This window comes from Diabrotica virgifera, chromosome 5 (assembly GCF_917563875.1).
Source record: "Diabrotica virgifera virgifera chromosome 5, PGI_DIABVI_V3a".
NCBI lineage: Eukaryota > Metazoa > Arthropoda > Insecta > Coleoptera > Chrysomelidae > Diabrotica > Diabrotica virgifera.
Window position 1 is genome coordinate 33,737,854 of NC_065447.1, and position 22,808 is coordinate 33,760,661.

The 22,808-nt window shown below is 32.1% G+C and overlaps 1 protein-coding gene across 5 annotated transcripts; it reads left to right on the forward strand.

Moving 5' to 3' along the window:
• The first annotated feature begins 13,435 nt into the window (after positions 1–13,435).
• On the forward strand, positions 13,436–22,014 carry LOC126884985 (uncharacterized). Of its 5 annotated transcripts, none has more exons than XM_050651372.1 (4): positions 13,436–14,445; positions 16,534–16,633; positions 16,990–17,089; positions 17,782–22,014. In XM_050651372.1, exon 4 carries the CDS (start codon positions 17,928–17,930, stop codon positions 21,786–21,788), a length of 3,861 nt encoding a protein of 1,286 aa, XP_050507329.1. In that variant the 5' UTR covers positions 13,436–14,445; positions 16,534–16,633; positions 16,990–17,089; positions 17,782–17,927; the 3' UTR covers positions 21,789–22,014. The 5 variants fall into 5 exon arrangements, with proteins under 5 accessions (XP_050507329.1, XP_050507332.1, XP_050507328.1 ...); XM_050651371.1 differs by lacking the exon at positions 13,436–14,445 and adding an exon at positions 15,584–16,384; XM_050651375.1 differs by lacking the exon at positions 16,990–17,089.
• Positions 22,015–22,808: the final 794 nt, after the last annotated feature.

Consider the following 22,808-nt stretch of genomic DNA (forward strand, 5'->3'; position numbering starts at 1 on the left):
AACGATAGTTTCTGGATGTTGTACTGGAACCGAAGCATTACGCAAAGAAAATGTATCAATTTACTCTTGGGCCGAACACGAAATGAAAAAGTCTTCGAATGAGATAGCCTCTGGTGTATTTGAAGAACTTGAGTGCAGATCTAAATCTGGTTACTTTGAAGGAAAAGACACCTTAAGGCTGGTAGCTGATGGGTGTCCAGGCCAAAACAAGAATCTTGCTGCACAGGACTAAAACTTCAATCACAACAGTGGAACTTGTGTTTCCTGTTACGGGTCACTCATATATACCCAGTGATCGAATTTTTGGTGCCATAGAACGAAGTGTAAAGAAAAGAGATACAATTGTGCAGCTTGAAGAGTATCATTCAGAGTTTAGTAAGCATGGGACAGTCAAACTTTTAGGAAAAGACTGGACCAACCAAGGTTTGAAGTCAGAAGCTAAAAACACCATCAGCAATATTTTTGGTGACATAAACGACATCTCCACATGTTGGTTACAAACATTACATGGCCAACTCCATATTTCAACGTTAAATATCCCTTTAGCTACAGTAAAAAGCATAAATATTATTATTCCAAGATGCTCTGGAAATAACTATTAATCAACAAAAAAAAATTCAACAGTACCAATTGTGTGGAAGCAGTTTAAACAGATTTTTGCCTATACTGAAAATTTTGCTAAATGGAGTTGGCCATCTTTGAAACCAGGCTACAGAATTATTTTAGTATGGTATAACTAGACCCAAACCCAGACATCCAAAGTGAAAGTTATCCTCCAACACCAAATTGTTCTATATGGTCCACATAATGTTCAGAAAAAAGTCACACCAGGGGGGAGAGGGGGGAGAAATCGGTAAATTCGTAGTTTTTTACGTTTTTCGTCAGTATTTCTAAAACTATGCAGTTTAGCATGAACAATCTTCTATACAAAAATATTCTACATAAAATTTGAAATAAAAAAGGTCCGATGCATAACCCTTCTAAAATGAACGGTTGCAAAGTTACGGAGATAGTATATTATAATTGGTCCAAAAAAAGGCCTAACCCAGACATCCAAAGTAAAAGTTTTCTTCCAACACAAAATTGTTCTATATGGTCCACATATTGTTCAGTAAAAAGTTACACCAATTTGAGCGTCCAGTTTAGGGGGGAGATGGGGGAGAAGTCGGTAAATTAGTAGTTGTTTTACGTTTTTCGTCAATATTTCTAAACCTATGCTTTAGCGTAAATTATGTTCTATACTCAAATTTTCTACATAAAATTGAAAACAAAAAAGGTCTAATACACAATTGTTATAAAATCAACGGTTCCAGAGTTACGTTGGGTGAAAAGTGGAGGTGAAAAATGATGTGACTTTTTTCTGAACATTATGTGGACCACATAGAACAATTTGGTGTTGGAGGATAACTTTCACTTTGGATGTCTGGGTTATGCCATAATTTGGATCAATTTTATCATACTATTTTGCAAGAACCGGTGAATTAAAGAAACGGGGCGCTAACTTCGTCCCTAATTATCCTAGGACAATTGTTTTTCTTTCTAAATGTGTATAAAAATTCAGGAATAAGATGTTCAGGGAGACTATACTGAATAATAGAGTGTATTTCAAACCATAAAATTGTGTTTTTCGTATCGAACCGCAAAAATGATTGAACAGCCTATATTATAAAATACAGAAAACGAAAAAAACTCAAAGCTACATTGTTCTCGCGGTTTATAGGAATTGTTGATCCCTGAACATCAGTGGTTGACTGAAACAATATGTCACAACACAGAATCACAATAATTCCGGACCGCAAAATAAGTTGAGGGATGGCTTTTTTGTTTTTTGTACCTCTATAAAAAACTCACCGCAAAAGACGCGAGGTGTTGAAATACTCATATTTTATTTAACAAAAGTATCTTGTTAGGACTTTTATAAAAAAAAGTAGGTAGTTCTATGGCTTCTATGTGAGGAGTCCGATTCTGGAATCAATGACTACATCTTACCGCTTTGCAAATCAGAGATAATGGAATGATTAATATAACTACTTAAACCGCATGATTGAACCCGTTTATAGGAATATGGTTAAAAAATAAGACAACAATGTAATATTTATCAATTAATTATAATATTCTTATAATTAATAAAGAATTAGTCATTAAAAAATATTAACTAAAATAAATCTTAACATCTATTAACAATATTACGCATATTTAGAGATCCTAAGAAATAACTGATGTAAAAAAAACTTGGTTCTTTAGTGAAATAAATAAAATTATTAAAAGGCAAAGTAAGTTTTCAACCTAATAGAAACATTAATAATATTGAAAAATATTAAAAATATTACTAATATAAAAGATTTAAATAAAATAAAAATTTTATTTTTAATTCAGCTGCAATGCGAAGGCAAAACAATCTTACTTTTATATTAGAATACGGAGCGCAGTCCAGTCCCTTGAATCGCGATTTTCGGCTCTTATTGGAGCCTCATCGGAAAGAACGTAGGCTTGTTCTCCATATCCCAATTGATCCGCACTGAGAGGTTTTCCCACCCATTGCAACTGAAGTGAAAATATTTGAAAATTAAAAGATGAAGTTTTCGATCCTAATAGCATTATTAAAAATATTTAGAAAATATTAAAATATTACTAAAAGATTTTTAAATCGAAAACTTATTGGTCCATTTCCTTGGTAACACCTCCAAGGCTTCTAAAATTTGCAAGCCAAATGGATGCTGAAGCGAAGAAGACAAAAGGGAATTCAAAAAACTTACAATTCACGACCCCGTCTGTTCAGCTGGTAAATTCCACCAGAAAATGGACCTAGTTACTCGAAGGAGTAAAGACCAATATAAAAATAAAATAAAAATTTTATTTTTAATTCAGCTGCAATGCGAAGGCAAAACAATCTTACTTTTCAATTAGAATACGGAGCGCAGTCCAGTCCCTTGAATCGCGATTTTCGGCTCTGATTGGAGCCTCATCGGAAAGAACGTAGGCTTGTTCTCCATATCCCAATTGATCCGCACTGAGAGGTTTTCCCACCCATTGCAACTGAAGTGAAAATATTAGGTGACTAGCGTCATCTGGCAGTTAAAAGATGAAGTTTTCGATCCTAATAGCATTATTAAAAATATTTAGAAAATATTAAAATATTACTAAAAGATTTTTAAATCGAAAACTTATTGGTCCATTTCCTTGGTAACACCTCCAAGGCTTCTAAAATTTGCAAGCCAAATGGATGCTGAAGCGAAGAAGACAAGAGGGAATTCAAAAAACTTACAATTCACGACCCCGTCTGTTCAGCTGGTAAATTCCACCAGAAAATGGACCTAGTTACTCGAAGGAGTAAAGACCAATATAAAAATAAAATAAAAATGTTATTTTTAATTTAGCTGCAATGCGAAGGCAGCACAATCTTACTTTTCAATTAGAATACGGAGCGCAGTCCAGTCCCTTGAATCGCGATTTTCGGCTTTTATTGGAGCCTCATCGGAAAGAACGTAGGCTTGTTCTCCATATCCCAATTGATCCGCACTGAGAGGTTTTCCCACCCATTGCAACTGAAGTGAAAATATTAGGTGACTAGCGTCATCTGGCAATTAAAAGATGAAGTTTTCGATCCTAATAGCATTATTAAAAATATTTAGAAAATATTAAAATATTACTAATATTAAAATATTAAAATATTACTAAAATATTTTTAAATCGAAAACTTATTGGTCCATTTCCTTGGTAACACCTCCAAGGTTTCTAAAATTTGCAAGCCAAATGGATGCTGAAGCGAAGAAGACAAGAGGGAATTCAAAAAACTTACAATTCACGACCCCGTCTGTTCAGCTGGTAAATTCCAACATCTTTCCGATGAAGCTCCAATAAGAGCCGAAAATCGCGATTCAAGGGACTGGACTGCGCTCCGTATTCTAATTGAAAAGTAAGATTGTTTTGCCTTCGCATTGCAGCTGAATTAAAAATAAAATTTTTATTTTATTTTTATATTGGTCTTTACTCCTTCGAGTAACTAGGTCCATTTTCTGTTGGAATTTACCAGCTGAACAGACGGGGTCGTGAATTGTAAGTTTTTTGAATTCCCTCTTGTCTTCTTCGCTTCAGCATCCATTTGGCTTGCAAATTTTAGAAGCCTTGGAGGTGTTACCAAGGAAATGGACCAATAAGTTTTCGATTTAAAAATCTCTTAGTAATATTTTAATATTTTCTAAATATTTTTAATAATGCTATTAGGATCGAAAACTTCATCTTCTTATAAAAGATTTAGTTGAAAACTTAACTTAAAATGCTCTTAACAACTTAATGAGTTCGAGAAAAAATTAATACCATATTATGGAATACATATACATACATCGAAAATATAAGAGGGTCGGTAAAAAGAAACATATTATAGATATGTATAAGTACGAAAAAAAAAGAGAACCGTTCGCGTTGAAAAAGATTTCGAAAGAAATGGCACATGATTTTTACAGATTTACAGCAAAACAATTGTAGATTCATAAGAGATCAAACAAAGAAATTAGATACATGATACAAAAATGAAGCATATTACAAAACATGAATAGTCTAGAATAGAAACAAACGAAATTCCTAAAATACCAGAAATAGGTAACATCCAATAAATTAAAACATTTAACAATAAACGAAATGATAAAGTAAGAAGAGAAGACGAAGAGAATTTTTAGTGAACCTGAAAAGATGTAAGATTGTCAAGAACACTCGAGGAGTTAACGAGAATTAGGTTTTTAAGTATATTAATTATAGCTACATATTCGACATTTGTAATCTAGCAGGGTAGCCTAGCTACAGAGCTGGCCCGTGGGTAATATTTCACCCGTGCGAATTACTATTGTGGCGCCCCCCCCACTCGCTTCGCTCATTCTGCAAACTTTCACATGCGTGTCTTAAACGTGTACTTTTAACACTTGTATCATAAATAACTATTAAATTAATAAGAATTGAACTTGAAAATGAATTAAACTTAAAAATAACAATGTTGAGCTTTGGACATAAAGTGTTAGGCCTTGTAAGGCAACGAGACATGACATTGTGTTATTATGTTATAGGCTAAGTTGAGCGCAGTTAACTTTCATAGAGTTTCTCTGGGCAAACTCATTTACAATTGCATTAACATCAATATCGTCGAGCACTGCAAACTCAATTGACATCAAAGCTAGTCCCACCAATCTGTCTTGCGACAATGAAGACCTGAGATAATTTTTTATTATTTTCAACTTGGAGAAACTCCTTTCTCCACTCGCGACAGACACTGGGAGAGTAAGAAGGATTCGCAGTGCTACACACAGGTTAGGAAAGTTCCCTACAAATCCGTTGTCTGCTAAGTAGCTCAATATGTCAACTGGGCCTTTGATTTTGCCTTTGTCTTATTTTTTATTTTTCGACATTGTGACCATCAATGTCACTACGCTGGCCATCAGTAAGAGCAATGTGTAAATCCTAGCAGCATTTTAATAAGGTTTTGTCATCACTTGTGGTCTTTGAATGTAGAAACCTAAACAGTTGGTGATAGTATTGAAGCTGCTCAAATCTGTCTCCCAGAGAAGAGATACATTGATCCAAGACCGCGTAGAAGAATTTAGTTTTGAACACGATCTCAGGATCAAGAACTGTTTTATCACTTGATTCATAAGAAAACATTTTCTTCTTTTTTCTCGGCCACAGTTAACTTTCTTTAGTGAATGCTGGGCCCACTTCAATCATTTCGGCCACTTCCCTGTTGAATCCTTCATCACTCCTTGTTTCTTGAAAAAATTGCTTCGTTGAAGAAATCAAAGCAAGAGAGTTTGCTATGTCCATGTCAACCTCTTGAAGTTTCTTGCTTATGAGGTTTATATTAAACAAACTCATATGCCACGTTACTAAGCAGCAGATGAATCGGAAGTCTTTCAACTTTTTGGCCAAACTTGTAGCTATATTTCTTGCATATGCGTCTACCCTTTTTTGGTCTTGACTAAATTCAAAAAGCACGTTGCACACAATGCAGAGAGCAAGGCGACACACCGCGCCAGTCCCCCGTCGCTTAGTAGAAGAAATGGCGCGGGGTGCGCAGTATTCCTCCACACATACAATTATGTCTTTTTGTCTATAATAAAATTAAAACTGACTAAGGCTTTGTGAAATATTACTAATTCATCATAAATGAATGAATAATTGGCTTAAAAATTGACATAATTTAAATAATTGATCGCTTTTTATTTTTTTTGGGTAGGGGGGAAATTCCCCCCAAACCCTTGGCGCCCTGTGCGGGCGCACGGCTCGCACGGCCCTCGGACCGGCTCTGCCTAGCTATGTTTTATAGACTTAGAAGAGGCCTTCAACAACGTACAACTATTATATCAAAGGAGTACCATGGGATAATATAAAAACGTAATAGACAACGTAATAATAAGTATTAATGAATAATGATAATAATATAGTTATAGAATAGAATAATGGAGTTACAAGTCACAAACTGTGAATTACACTGTTTTATTTATTTATAAACTTTCATTAAATATCATAAAACACATTTTAACTATCTATCTAATACAGAGAGAGTCTGTAATTTGGAATAAATTCAATATCTCAAATACTAAATGTTTTTTTGAAAAATGCTCAGACCCGTCGATTAGTATTTCAAATTGTCCTTTTTGACATACAATAATAATGTATACAGGTTGTCCCAATTTAGAGATATGACGTCATCGTTGATTTTCTTAAATGGCAACACTGTCATTTTGATAGCTATTTTGATAGGGTGTGTAAAGTTATACACAACTGCAAAATATCAAATTTTTATTCTCTACCATTTACAAGATAATAGAAAATATCGAAAGTTATGTCTGCAATTTGTCATAATTCAATAATTAAAATACTAATTGTTTTTTTGAAAAATGCTCAGACCCGTCGATTAGTATTTCAAATTGTCATTTTTGACATACAATAATAATGTATACAGGGTATCCCAATTTAGAGATATGACGTCATCGTTGATTTCCTTAAATGGCAACACTGTCATGTTGACAGCTATTTTGATAGGGTGTGTAAAGTTATACACAACTGCAAAATTTCAAATTTTTATTCCCTACCATTTACAATATAATAAAAAATAACAAAGTTATGAAAAACAAGTAATCAAATAATAATTGAATTTAATTATTTCAATTAAGCAAATACTCATAACGTTGCCCTCAATTATTGTCAAATTGTCAATGGGCAACTTTATGAGCATGTGCTTATTTGAAATAATTAAATTCAATTATTATTTGATTAGGGGTACTTGTTTTTCATAACTTTGTTATTTTTTATTATCTTGTAAATGGTAGGGAATAAAAATTTGAAATTTTGCAGTTGTGTATAACTTTACACACCCTATCAAAATAGCTATCAAAATGATAGTGTTGCCATTTAAGAAAATCAACGATGACGTCATATCTCGAAATTGGAACACCTTGTATACATTATTATTGTATGTCAAAAATGACAATTTGAAATACTAATCGACGGGTCTGAGTATTTTTCAAAAAATCAATTAATATTTTAATTATTGAATTTATTCCAAATTACAAATATAACTTTGTTATTTTCTATTGTCTTGTAAATGGTAGAAAATAAAAATTTGATATTTTGCAGTTGTGTATAACTTTACACACCCTATCGAAATTGCTATTAAAATGACAGTGTTGCCATTTAAGAAAATCAACGATGACGTCAAATCTCGAAATTGGGACACCCTGTATACATTATTATTGTATGTCAAAAAGGACAATTTGAAATACTAATCGACGAGTTTGAACATTCTTCAAAAAAACAATTAGTATTTGAGATATTGAATTTATTCCAAATTACAGACTCTCTCTGTATATATTGAACACAATAATTTTAAGATCATCTGTCACTCTTACCTTTTGTTTATTTTTTTCTTCTTCTGGATGTTAATGAGAAGACATTTGATCTCTTTCGTCGTTCATTACGTCAATCCTATATAGTTAACCCTGATAACACTTGACCCAGTAAAAGTTTCTTCACTTTTATCGCTTTAAAGTTTATCATGTCGGCTTCTTAATATTAGCCATTTGTTAATTTGTAGCAAACCCATTTTATAAATATTTTCCAATGTAATGACACATCGCCGAATTTTTTTATAGAATTCTAGTGGCACGTCAAATTATGATTAATAGGGGAGTGCCTATAGATTTTCACTTCGGAAAAAATCAAACAAGATAGAACTTTTTGTTATTTCATTAAGAAATGTTTAATAAACAACATAAGTTTGGATCCCGCGTATGAAAAAAAAGTTGATTAATAGCAAGCTGAAAATTTGTTAATAGTTTAAGGGTGTCTAGTCGGATAAACTTTGATATATGGGAACACTATAACAGGGGCAGTTTTAATTGTGGAACAGGTTAAAAATTTGGAACGGTCAGACCACGAAAACGGCACATTTATTTTGTCCGACAGAACAGACTTAAACTCTCCGAACAGAGATTAAACTCCCATGCAAAAATCAGACTGCTATTTATCACCTGTCATAATTCCTGTCATTTGACATATTCTACATGTTCCACTCATTAAAACGCCCATTTGGTGATAAATAGCAGTCTGATTTTTGCATGAGAGTTTAATCTCTGTTCGGAGAGTTTAAGTCTGTTCTGCCGGACAAAATACATGTGCCGTTTTCGTGGTCTGACCGTTCCAAATTTTTAACCTGTTCCACAATTAAAACTTCCCCTGTTCCAGTGTTCCCATATATCAAAGTTTGTCCGACTAGACACCCTTAAGCTAGTAACAAATTTTCAGCTTGCTATTAATCAACTTTTTTTCAAACGCGGGATCCAGACCTAACATATCAAAAAGTTCTACTCGAGAAGTGGGTGCTTCATTTTTTATTATACAAATGAACTGCGATATTACATGTTTTTTAAATAACTCCGAAAATATAAAATATAGAAAAAAACTAACTTGACCATTGAAAAATTCAGAAAATTTTACAAAAAAAACTTATATAAAGAATTTTCTAAAATTAAATCTGTATCTTCTATATTTTTTTATTTATAACGCTAAAGTCACCCTTCTCACAAACATTGGCGCACTGTAAACTAGCGTACGGCGAAGTGCACGGTTGAGTTATTTTAATGTAATTATTTAACTGATAGATCAAATGAAATTTCACAAATTGGACATGAAAGAAGAACAATTAAGCTATCTTATGGTTATAATAAAAAGAAATAGAATGTATGGGTATAAGTATGGTGTGGGCAGAAAGTGAGACTTACATGAATTTTATTTAAAAATTATTTAAAAATGTGTAACTAATACAATTTTATTTACATAACTCTCAAATATGCACAACTTAGCTCTCAAACATCTTACTAAACGATGTTTCTTTCAAAAAAATCTCAAAAATTTAATTTAAATGATACGACGTTTCAAAAAATGTAATTTTTGAAAACTTCGTAGTTTTACAGAATTACCACTAATTTAAGACGGTATTACTCAAGGTTGAACATATTTATTACAATGTTATAGATATTTTTTTAAAGCTTAGGATGTATTTTTTTTTCTTTGGAGTTGTATGACTACGGGCTCTTCAAGGCTCATTCGCCGATTCACCAATTTTGCTCATTTATTTTACAATATATTTTCCTATACCTATCTACTTAACTGATAACTTTTTTTATTATCAGTTTTACGAAAAAAAGTTATTCTTTATAAAATACTCTGCATCATATAGAATCGAAGATGCAACCATCAGATATCACATTTTATTAATTTTATACGAGGTATGTCAAATAATATGAATTTCACTCAAGAGTAAAGTACCTTTACCTATATTTCACAATATCGAAAATTGTTATTGAGAAAAGTTGTTTGGAATTAAAAACTATGTTTCAGAATTCACTTACATCCTTCTAATTGAAATATTGTGAACTATAAAGGTACTTAACTGTTAACTGTTAACTAAGCGAAATTCATATTTTTTTACATACCTCGTATAAAATTAAAACTGTTTGATATCTGATGGTTGTATCTTAGATTTTAGATTAGGTGGAGCATTTTATGGAGAATAACTTTTTTTTCTTAAAATTGATAATAAAATAGTTATCATAATTGTAATAAAATGACGATGGTTATCCGTAATTTAAGAAGAAATTTAATTTTTTTTTCAGTTAGAAGGATATAATTATTGTATATTCAAACACAGTTTTTAATTCCAAACAACTTTTCATAATAACAATTTTTGATATTCTGGAATATAAAGGTATTTATTTTCCTCTTTAACTAAATTCATATTTTTGACATACCTGAGTTTTAGAGTTTAGACTATGATTATATGCCATTTTATGAAGAATAACTTTTTTTCGTAGAATTGACAATAAAAAAAGATTTCCATATATGGTTCCTAGCTACGCAGACATACTGTATAAGAACTTGTAAGGCCATATTCGAATTCAGCATAATCAAAAATGAAATAAAAACGTATTTGATCAAAGTAAAATGATGAATTTACCGATATTTTTAAAATTATTTATACAAAACAATTGTTATTGTTTAAACAGTAGAATAGTATAGTACAGGGCTTCCCAAACTTATTCGTACTGTGACGCCCTTGAGACTTTGGATTTTTTTGCGACGCCCCTCAACCCAAGCCCCAAAAAAATTTACCAATATTAGTAAGTACTAGCCTAGTAACAGGTTATAGTTATAACAAAAAAAAAAACTATTTGAACATTTATATTTTGTGTTGTGTAAACATATTTTTTAAAGAGGGATCGAGGATTTCTATCGAGTTTTCTTGTAGAATACCTTGTAAAGCAGGGAAACAGTCAATTTCTTGATATTCTAATTTTCTCTTCCATAAGAGCAACTTATTCTGAAACCCAGTAATTTTATCTGCCAATTGCAGGATATGAGTATTGTAATAAATATATTTTCTGTATTAAAAAGTCCGCTCTGACACGCGACGCCCCTGGGACAACTCGGCGACGCACAGTTTGGGAAGCCCTGGTATAGTAGAACTTTTTACTTTAACATGTATATAAACAACAAAAAAAAGTTTTAGAAAAATATAAGCTTGTTTGATTTTTCCGAAACATTGCATGTTTTCGTTCTATCTTGACCCCACTATAAATGTGATTTAGGTACAATTTATTGTAATGAAAATTATATTTTTAACAAAAAACAATTTTTTGAATATGATTATGAGCACATTAGTCCAGTCGGGATGTGTCAAAACTAGCTTTAGAAAGTTGTATTGAGTCTGAACTTCGATTTTTGTATAAATGTTTCCTAAAACTTTTTATAACTTAAATTTGAATATGAATACAGCTGGAAAACTGAAAAACTGAAAATTTTATGAAAAACTGTAGAAGCAAAGATTCATATAAAAGAACCCCCATTTTTCAAGGAAAAAAGTGAGTAGATAGGTCGCTATTTAATTTCCTATTAAAAGTTCCTTATAGTCCAGTCGTCAGCGATGTGACATCTAAAAATCATACGAACAAGCTGGATTTTGATAAGAATGTCAATTTTTGTACCCCAAAAAGATTGAAAAAATTTGCCAGTCCTACCCCCCGCTTGCCTACTAAAACCCTCCTCGTAACAGAAACATTGCTTGAAGTGACCAGCGAATTTATGTCAGTTACGCCCTAGAAGTAAAAATCAAAATACATTTTAAAGTTGAAAAGTGCAGCTTTTAGTATAAATTTTTGAATTTTTGACGCAAATAAAGTCAGATTCTATAAAGTTGTTAAATAAATAAATGTTGCGGGATTTTTTCAAGATTTGGTCATCGTCTGGTGATCGATTGGGATGCCAATATTGCAGGTCTTTCTTTTCCATACTAAGTTCGCCTCATTCAGATAGATTTTGAAGAATGTAGATGTAGGTACTATGCAATAGTTTTGCTTTAGACCCGGGTGACCAAATCATAAACTTGAAAAAACGGGACATATCCAAGCAGCAGTAGTGCACCTAGAATTTTTCTCTGGGGGGGAGGGGGTTGACTTGGGCGTCGAAATTTTTTTGTATTGTTTGTGAAAGCCAAGTTACATTTTGCTACTATTATTTCTATATGTTTCATATGACCTGGGGGAAAGGGGGCTTAACCCCCAACACCCCACCCCGGTGCGCCACTGCCAAGGAGGGTTTGGAGCGATACACAAACAGGGATTGAGACATTGATTTTAGCTAATTTGGAACCTATAAATCCTTTTCAATTTACCTTTGAATGTGTAATTTACGTACGATCAAGACTGCGAAACAGACATAAAACTAAAAAACTCCGCTAGAATGACATGGCTCAACAACCAATCCGTCAAAACAAAACAGGGAAGAATACAAAATAGCGAGAAACACAGCAAACTCAACAAATAAAAAGAAGAAAAATGACGGGTTTCGCTGGAGGATATTGAGAAAGACAGAGAAAACCATCAAATACTACAATTTTACAAAAAAGTGTCCGAGCAAAAAAAACACGCCCAGCATTAAAACAATAGGACTACAAAACCAAAAAAGAGAAACCGTATTTGATGACAAACAGATCAGCAGAATATGAGAAGAATATTTCGAAAAAATGCTATTCGCTATGAAGGAAACACACTGCGATAAAGAAGTAAGGCTGAACAACGAAGTAGAAATTTTCACAGAAGAAGACGTACAAAAACCAATATTAAAAATCTAGAAAACGGAAAAGCAGCAGAAGAAAATGAAATAACAGTGGAATAAAATACAGAGGAAGAGAATTATATAAAGAAATAAACCAGCTAATCCAACAAAAATATGAACAAAACAGACTACCAGCCGATTTGAACGCAGATATTATGGTACCTATATATAAAAAAGGAGATCGGGAGGAGTGCGAGAATTACAGAGCAATCACTTTATTTAACACCACATATTATAACATTCTAGCAAACATACTAAATATAAGACAAATAAGACTTAAATCATGCGCTAAACGAATATTAGGAGAATACCAGAACGGGTTCAGACCGGGGAGGTCGACGATTAATTCCATACATACATTGGAGCAAATAATTCAAAACGGTTTCAAGGGAACAACTTTTAAGAAGATTAATGAAAACAAAGGTGTGAAACAAGGTGACTCTGTCTCCCCGACATGATTTAATCTTATATTGAAAATAATCATGAGAAGGAGAAACTTTGCAAACAAAAACATTATTACATATCAACTTCAACTAGTAGCATAATGCAGATGATGTAGTCACTATAGCGAAGGCAAAGATAACACTTACAAACGCAGTTGGAAAATTACATAAGGAAGCGAAGAGAATAGGACTAGAGATAAACAAGCACAAAACAAAATATATGACGGTAGGGAAGGATGACACAACAACTCAAAAATATCTAATAATACAAAACCATAAATTTGAAACTGTATCCACAGTAGAAGGGGAATGCCGGTTCTGCTACCAAGATATAGAAATCAATGTGTTAGAGAGAGAAGTACCTTTCCAATGAGTAAGAGTGAGATAGATGCTGACGTCACAAGGAATCTTCCATAATGGAATCTACCATAGTTATTTTCCGCTAGATGGCATCACCAATCCGCCATTTTTATTCCAATTCACCATTTTTATTCCAATCCGCCATTTTTATTCCATTTCAGTATTTTTATTTAAATTCGCTATTTTTATTCCAATTTTCCTTGACATTACGTTGAAGAAATCTACCATAGTTTACCTATTAGCCGCTAGATGACGCCATTTTTAGTCCATTTTTATTTAAATTCACCATTTTTATTCCAATTCGCAATTTTTATTCCAATTTGTCTTGATACAGATATTACGTTGAAGGAATCTACCATAATTCGTTCTAAATATAATCTCAAATAAAATCTCATACATAAAACAAATTGAATTCATCGATATGAAAAAGACTGAGTTGACAAAGACAAAAAAATCTAGAAGGAAGATATTCAATAGAAAAAGATTGCAAATTTTCAAAGCAAAAGTCTTTTAGACTAATTCGATTGTGAAAATTATATAATATACACAAGTAAAAAATCGAACTCCTATTGGTCCAATAAAAAAATCAAATACAACAGCATGTAAAAAGTCTTTAGTATTTTCAGTCCTATTGGCTCACATGATTATTTAACAGAATAAATTGACACAGAAAAATGAAATTTACCTCTCCGTAGATACGTCACAATATGGAAAGATATATTATATTAGAAACTTTATTTAATTTTATTTAATAGCTAAATGATATATGGAAAAATATTAGAAACTTTGCTTAATAGCAAAGCAATTAGAAGGTAATTTAAAAAATACGTCACACTAATTGATGGAGAAAATACAGTAATTAAAGACCCATCAATATAATTACTGGACTTTGATATAAAAACGAGAAAAGCAGTGAAGCATAGTGTATTCGAGTTTTCGAGGCAGTTAAGTACATTTGGTATATTGCAGTCAACATAGCAGTAAGGTGAGTACTATTTTTACTTTATTCTGATTTTTTATTTATATTCGTACCTTATATGTCATTTTTTCTGTTTTATTTTTCTAGTATTTCTAGATATTTTTTTCTTCTTATATATGATAGTTTGCTTCTTTGTTCCTGAAGCTGAACTGATTTTCACGTATCCGTATATCAATTGGCCATATGTGATAGTTGTATTGCTTTTTGTACATTGTTGTCTCTTTTTTGTAAATACACTGCTTCTCCATTCGTCTGGCTTTGTCCGCCTTCCATAATTCTACTAAATAAACCTACATAAAAAGCATGGAAAACGAGTTGCAGCAATTCATATCTCTCGCTCTTTCTTACAATGTGTCAGAGGCATTCGATTTTATTGTGGTTACCAGCTCTTTTTCTTTTTTAATTCTTAATAAAATGATCTAATTAGTTACGTGATGGGAATAAGATATATACAAAAATAAGAAAAAAATGTTTTATTTCTTTGGAATAAAATAAAAAAGCCAAGTTGGTTGACTGGTTTAAAGCTTTGCAGTGCAGGAGATTTGAACCTATGGTCTAACACTTACTTATTTTCAATGCAATTTAACAAAGCCTTAAATCACTCAACCAACGTGGCTTTGGACCTTTGCTCTAAAAAATAACGATGATATTCACATGTTACGACATTCATATTGATAATAAAAAGAAATAAATATTTTTCAAATAATATTTTATTCAAAATACTGTTATTTAGAGTGTGAGCTTTGGTACAGGACACCCATATAAAAAGCGTGGCTGTCCCCTCCTTCCTTCTTTCAGCCAACGTCTCCAGTCCTTTCTGTGCTGACATTTTCCATCTCGTCTTTTCTTTTAGATATATATTTTTGTCTTTTTGTTTCTGTTCTGACAACAGCATTTCCTGTCTTTATTTTTTAAGTGCTTGAATTACTTCGGAGGGAATGAAGTTGCATGAAGTCTTGCATTGCAGAGTCTTAATTTCTCGATTTTTTTGTTTATATTCACAACATATTTTAGTCTGGTTTTAGCTTATATTCGTAACTTTGGATATATGTAATTTTTTTAGTCGAATTCTATTTATCTTTGAACCTTAATCTATCCAAAATTTCGATAAATCCTCAGCCCTATTTTTTCAAATTATTCTAATTAAACTAAAAGACTTTTGCTTAAAAATTTTGCAATATTATTTCTAGTAGAGTCCTTCCTCTATCTATCATAGGATTTTTACAGCTGTCACCGCCTTCCTTCTTTCAGCCAACGTCTCCAGTCCTTTCTGTGCTGACATTCTCCATCTCGTCTTTTCTTTTAGATATATATTTTTGTCTTTTTGTTTCTGTTCTGACTCAACAGCATTTCCTGTCTTTATTTTTGAAGTGCTTGAACCACTTCGGAGGGAATGAAGTTGTATATAGCAAAAAATAAAAGTCGTCTGTTGTTTTGTTTCTGTTGTATCTAGAGCCTTCTAGAGTTGCAGCAGATTAAAATCCTATATTTTAGTTTTTAGTATTTCTCTTAGAACTTTTTTGTTCTTTTTCTTCTGTTTTGTCCAGTGCCCCATAGCGTTGCAGCAGATTAGAATTTTTAGTATTTTATTCATACATATTAGTTCTATCTTTGCTTACATTCGTAACTTATGTATGTGTAATTTTCTCGATCGAATTACTCTAACTAAACTAAAAGACTTTTGCTTTGAATTTTTTATTAGAGACCCTTCGTTTGGATATATATGTTTTGTGTCGGTTCTATTCAGAGTCTCGTAGCATTGCTTCAAATCTCGCAATATTTTTTCTATTTTTATCGATTTTTTCGAAGAGTCAAGTTGTTTATAGCAAGTTGTTATTGTTTTAGGTGGATTTAGCAAAAAATAAGCAAGGTTTCATCCATTGCAGTGGAAAAGAACATCCAGCAGCCAAATTCAAAATCGTTGAAACTTAAAATAAAAAAGAGGGTAAGTGATTTTGTTTTTTGTAAACCATACATATAATATAGTGAAATACGCAGCGGGTTCGAAAATCGCACTAGCGATGCATTTTTTTTCTATTTTTATCGATTTTTTCGAAGAGTCAAGTTGTTTATAGCAAGTTGTTATTGTTTTAGGTGGATTTAGCAAAAAATAAGCAAGGTTTCATCCATTGCAGTGGAAAAGAACATCCAGCAGCCAAATTCAAAATCGTTGAAACTTAGAATAAAAAAGAGGGTAAGTGATTTTGTTTTTTGTAAACCATACATATAATATAGTGAAATACGCAGCGGGTTCGAAAATCGCACTAGCGATGCATTTTTTTTCTATTTTTCGATTTTTTTCGTTCTATTTTCAAAGAGAGTTAATTTTAGTATAGCAAGTTGTTATTGAGAGTTTTGCTCCGAATTACATTTTTTTAAAAGACTTTTGCTTTGAATTTTTTATTAGAGACCCTTCGTTTGGATATATATGTTTTGTGTCGGTTCTATTCAGAGTCTCGTAGCATTGCTTCAAATCTCGCAATATTTTTTCTATTTTTATCGATTTTTTCGAAGAGTCAAGTTGTTTATAGCAAGTTGTTATTGTTTTAGGTGGATTTAGCAAAAAATAAGCAAGGTTTCATCCATTGCAGTGGAAAAGAACATCCAGCAGCCAAATTCAAAATCGTTGAAACTTAGAATAAAAAAGAGGGTAAGTGATTTTGTTTTTTGTAAACCATACATATAATATAGTGAAATACGCAGCGGGTTCGAAAATCGCACTAGCGATGCATTTTTTTCTATTTTTAGATTTTTTTCGTTCTATTTTCAAAGAGAGTTAATTTTAGTATAGCAAGTTGTTATTGAGAGTTTTGCTCCGAATTACATTTTTTTTTGCATCGAAATTTTACAACATATTTCTATTAGAAAGCCTCCTATTAGATATGTTTTTTGTCTTTTTTGTGTTTTCTGCAGCGGGTTCGAAAATCGCACTAGCAATGCATTTTTTTTCTCGATTTTTTCGAAGGGAGTGAATTTTAGTATAGCAAGTTGTTATTGATTTAGGTGGATTTAGCAAAAATAAGCAAGGTTTAAATTCTTAAGCAGCAGGTTCGGAAATCGCAATAGCGATGCATCTTTTTTTTCTATTTTTCGATTTTTTTCGTTTTATTTTCAAAGAGAGCGAATTTTAGTATAGCAAGTTGTTATTGAGAGTTTTGCTCCGAATTACATTTTCTGCATCTAAATTTTACAACATATTTCTATTAGAGAGCCTCCTATTAGATATGTTTTTTGTCTTTTTTGTGTTTTCTGCAGAGGGTTCGAAAATCGCACTAGCATTGCATTTTTTTCAATTTTTTCGAAGAGAGTGAATTGTAGTATAGCAAGTTGTTATTGTTTTAGGTGGATTTAGCAAGAAATAAGCAAGGTTTCATCCATTGCAGTGGAAACAAACATCCAGCAGCCAAATTCGAAATCGTTGAAACTTAGAATAAAAAAAGAGGGTAAGTGATTTTGTTTTTTTATAAGCCATACAATATAATATTAAAATGATTAAGGAAATAGTTAAACAGTCGGATAATCTATTATTAACTATTAAAAGACTTCGCAAAATAATTTTTGATAAATTTACTCAAAATGATGCTAAAGTGTGGTTAAAGCGATTAAATGCACATATTTGCAAATGTAATAATTTAATTAAAGCTAAAAAATTACCCATTGGAACTGCTAGAAAATTACAATCAAACGTAGGACATTTTAAACATTTTCGAAGAATAATTTTAAATTTCAATAGACGTGTTGGTCTAGGACTTAATTCAAAATTACGAAATAGAGTAAAATGGGAAAATGTCGTTTCAAGCTTTGCAAGCCGGATTAAGACAGGGGTTATAATAAATTTATATCATAAGGATGTAGGACCGTTTTTGGATGATGCTTTTACCGTATTTAAACAAAAAGTTAAAACTGTTTTGAAATCTAATAGAATACTTAAAGTCAACACTACTTTGTGGGGGGAATTTATTAAAAAGACAGGTGACAGTGAGAGTTTAGATTTGATACATTTTAACACTAAAAATGTCATTATAGATAGTTATTCAACCGATTTACACATTTGGTTTAGCGAAAATGTTAAAGATATAATTTTTAAAAAAATGTCTGAGTTTGCAGAAAAAGGTTCAGGTGCCGCTCTCTCTAAAGTAATCTCATTAGAAGTTAACATCAATAAAGTCGAAATTGGGAACGGATCATCGTACATTAAAATTCCTGAGCAAATTCAAAAGCGTCATGCATGTATAAATATCAAAAATTACGATCAAAATTGCTTTTATTGGGCGATTATTAGCTCTCTTTATCCAGCTAAAATACATACAGAACGTACGTCGGCATATCCATATTACAGTACGGCGTTGAAAACGGAGGACTTGGAAGCTCCAATGCCTTTAAGTCATATTACAAAATTTGAAAAAATAAATACTATATCAGTGAATGTTTATGCTTTGGAATTAAACCAAGTTAAGGAAAAACAATTTTACGAAGTAGTACCTGCTAGACTTACACAAAACAAGCTTGATAGACATGTAAATTTGCTTCTAATTCAGGATAAATATTTTCCAAAGTTAAATGATTACGACGCTCCTCCTAGTGACGATGAAAATATTGAAATAAAATATCATTATTGCTGGATTAAAGATATGTCTAGGTTGCTAAGTTCTCAGTTAAGTAAGAACGAACATAAAAAATATATTTGTGATCGCTGCATGAATTATTTTTACAGCGGGAATAAACTTGCGGAGCACGAAGAGTTCTGCAGAGACATAAACAAATGTAAAATGACTGTTCCCAAATACGATCATGTTGCTTTTAGAAATTTCACATACAAACAAACCACTCCCTTTATCATATATGCTGATTTTGAATGTCAGTTACATAATTTTACAGATTCTAATGTAAAACTGAGCAAAACAGCAAAATACCAAAAGCATGTACCTTATAGTGCAGGCTATTACTTTAAATGTGCTTACGATGACAGCTTATCATATTTTCGAAGCTACAGAGGTGAAAATTGCATGGAGTGGTTTGCAAAAGAAATGGCTGAAATATCCAAATTTGTCGATTCTAAAATAAAATCAATTGTACCTATGGTTAAAAAGCCTAGTACAAGTAAGGCAACTGTCTGTCATATTTGTGAGAAACGCTTTTTAGCTACAGATATAATTGTGGTAGATCATGATCATTTTACCGGAGAGGTAAGAGGATTTGCACACCAAGCATGCAATTTAAACTTCAGAAAGGTGTTTGTTGTGCCAGTAGCCTTCCATAATTTTAGTGGATATGACTCACATTTCATGATTATCGATTTATGCAAACATGGGCACCTGAGCTTACTTCCTATTAATAAAGAAAAATATATTTCTTTTACTCTACATTCAGATGAGCATAAAATTAGACTAAGATTTATCGATACTATGAGATTTATGGGAGCTTCACTCGATGAATTAGCATCACTTTTAGATACTTCAGAGAAGAAGATTTTAAAACAAGAATTTTATAGTTTAGATGATGATGCATTTAATTTATTAACTTGCAAAGGAGTATTTTGCTATGATTATGTAGATAGTTTGGAAAAATTAGAGGAAACTTCTTTACCTACAATTAGTCATTTTTATAATAAATTATGTGATGAACATATTAGCGAACAGAAGTATGCTCATGCGCAGAAAGTTTGGTGTACATTTGAATGTAAAAATTTGGGAGAGTATAGTGATTTGTATTTAAAAACAGATATTTTGCTTCTGGCTGATGTATTTGAACAATTTAGACAAAAATGTAGGGATACGTACCATTTAGATCCTGCGTGGTATTATACCATACCAGGTTATACATGGGACTGTATGCTTAGGTATACAAAATGTAGATTAGAGTTATTAAAAGATGTGGATATGATTTTGTTTATTGAAAAAGGCATAAGAGGCGGAATATCTGTGTGTAGTAACCGATTTTCGGAAGCTAACAATAAGTACATGTCGACATATGACCCCACACAACCCTCTAAGTACATCATGTATTTAGATGTAAATAATCTCTATGGTTGGGCTATGAGTGAATATTTACCCTTTGGAGGATTTAAGTGGATTGAAGATGTAACCAAATTTGGTCTTGCATCTAAATCCACTAAACTTCCCAAGGGGCATATTGATATTATGTCAATTCCGAATGCTGCGAAGGAGGGCTATTTCTTTCAAGTTGACTTAGAGTATCCACTTGAATTACACGACAAACATAAAGATTTTCCATTTGCTGCCGAACACCGCATTCCTCCCGGTTCAAAACAACCAAAATTATTGCCAACTCTTTTTAATAAGTCAAAATATATTATTCATTATAGAAATTTAAAGCAGGCTTTATCTAACGGATTAATTTTAACTAAAATACATAAAGTTTTGAAATTTAATCAATCTGCATGGCTGCGGCCCTATATTGAGTTAAATACTAACTTACGGGCTGCATCTAAGAGCAGTTTTGAGAAAAATCTCTATAAAATGATGAACAATGCTGTGTTTGGTAAGACCATGGAGAATATAAGGAGGCATAGAACTGTAAAAATATGTAAAAATTGGAATGGAAGGTATGGAGCCAAAAACTTGATTGCAAGTATTCGGTTTCACAGTCGTACTATCTTTAGTGAAAACCTGGTGGCCATCGAACTAACCAAATCAGTAGTGTGTTTTAATAAGCCTCTGTATATAGGTGCAGCAATCCTAGACATATCAAAATTATGTATGTATGATTTTCATTACTCCTTCATGCTTCCAACGATGGGAGAAGAAAATTGTATGTTATTGTACATGGATACAGATAGCTTCATCTATGAATTACAGTGTTTAGATGCATATAAGGAGGTTTTAAAGGCACACAACTCTAAATTCGATACATCTGACTATTCGGAAAATAACCCGTACATGATAGAACGGTTAAATAAAAAAATCCCCGGTCTAATGAAGGATGAAGCTAATGGAAAAATTATTACAAATTTTATTGGTCTAAGATCAAAAATGTATACATTTAAATTACAAACAACTGATGAAGAGAGAGAAAAAGAGAGAGAACGTTTAAAACTGAAACTAAACAAGGAACAAATTGATTGTGGTATTCAAAATTTAGGTATAACCAAAAAAGCAAAAGGTGTAAAATATAATGTAGTCAAAAATATAATCACATTTGAAGATTTTGAAAATTGTTTAAAAGAATACAAAATTAAAAGCACAAACCAAAGGTGTATTCGGTCATATCAACATTCAGTATTCAGCATAGAGCAAACAAAAACGGCCCTAAGTCCTTATGATGATAAACGATATTTAATACCAGAATCCTTTAAGACGCTTCCCTGGGGGCATTGTGATATACCATAATTTTTTAGCAAAAATATAATCGCTTTAAGACGCTGAGGGCATTTACTTGGATATTAAAAATGTGTATGGCTGGTGAAAAGACACAATCACTTTTCCTCAGTAATTTTTAATAAAATGACTATTGTACAATATTATTTTTTCATTATCCTTTTGTAAATATATTACGAAAATAAAACAGAAGTGTTAAATACATAATATTTATTAACAAATAAAGTTATTCAAGTCATTTACAACTTTAATTTTATAATAATATACATAGTCTCTCATAGCATGGCTTAACAAAGTATCTGCTGGAGAAATTTCACAAAACGCAGTCATAGCTTCAAACGGACCACATAAACTAGTATCTGTACAAAAATTCTGTTGCAAAAAATATACAACATTTGTATAATATGCATGAAAGTTTAAATTTTCCAACAACGATATGCGATGAGTCACTATACTGTGGTGTACTTGTAGAATTTGCGTAACATCATTTTCATCTAAATAGTATTCCACACCATGTTTTTCAATAACAAGGAACTTGATTGAATCCAACACCAATTGTCGTATCTTGCAGTAGTCTCCACACTGAAACTCGACAGGATCAAACTCGTCTGCATAGAAAAAATCATTCATCTTTTGTGAAAATAGGTTAATTATGTCACTCCACTCAAATTTGTCTATACTAATTCTTCGACCGTCGAATAATTCTTCTTTTATGGCATGTTGACATAAAATGACGGATGCCGTAAACTGTCTAGCTGGAGATAGACCAACTTTAATTATGTAACTATCTAGTGGAAATGAGGCTTCTAACAAGTAGTATGGTTCATTCTTCGCAGCTTCTTCGAATTTTGCTAAAACTTGGTCTAGTTCGGCACCATAATTGATTTCACTTGATGAATCATCGAATACCACAATAGAACTTGATGAACTATAACCACTATCTTGAGAACTCATGTTGAAGAGCGAGGTGAACTAACTGAGAGCGAGGTTGCTGAGCGGTCTTTTATATTGCGTCCCTCCTCTTCAAGGTTG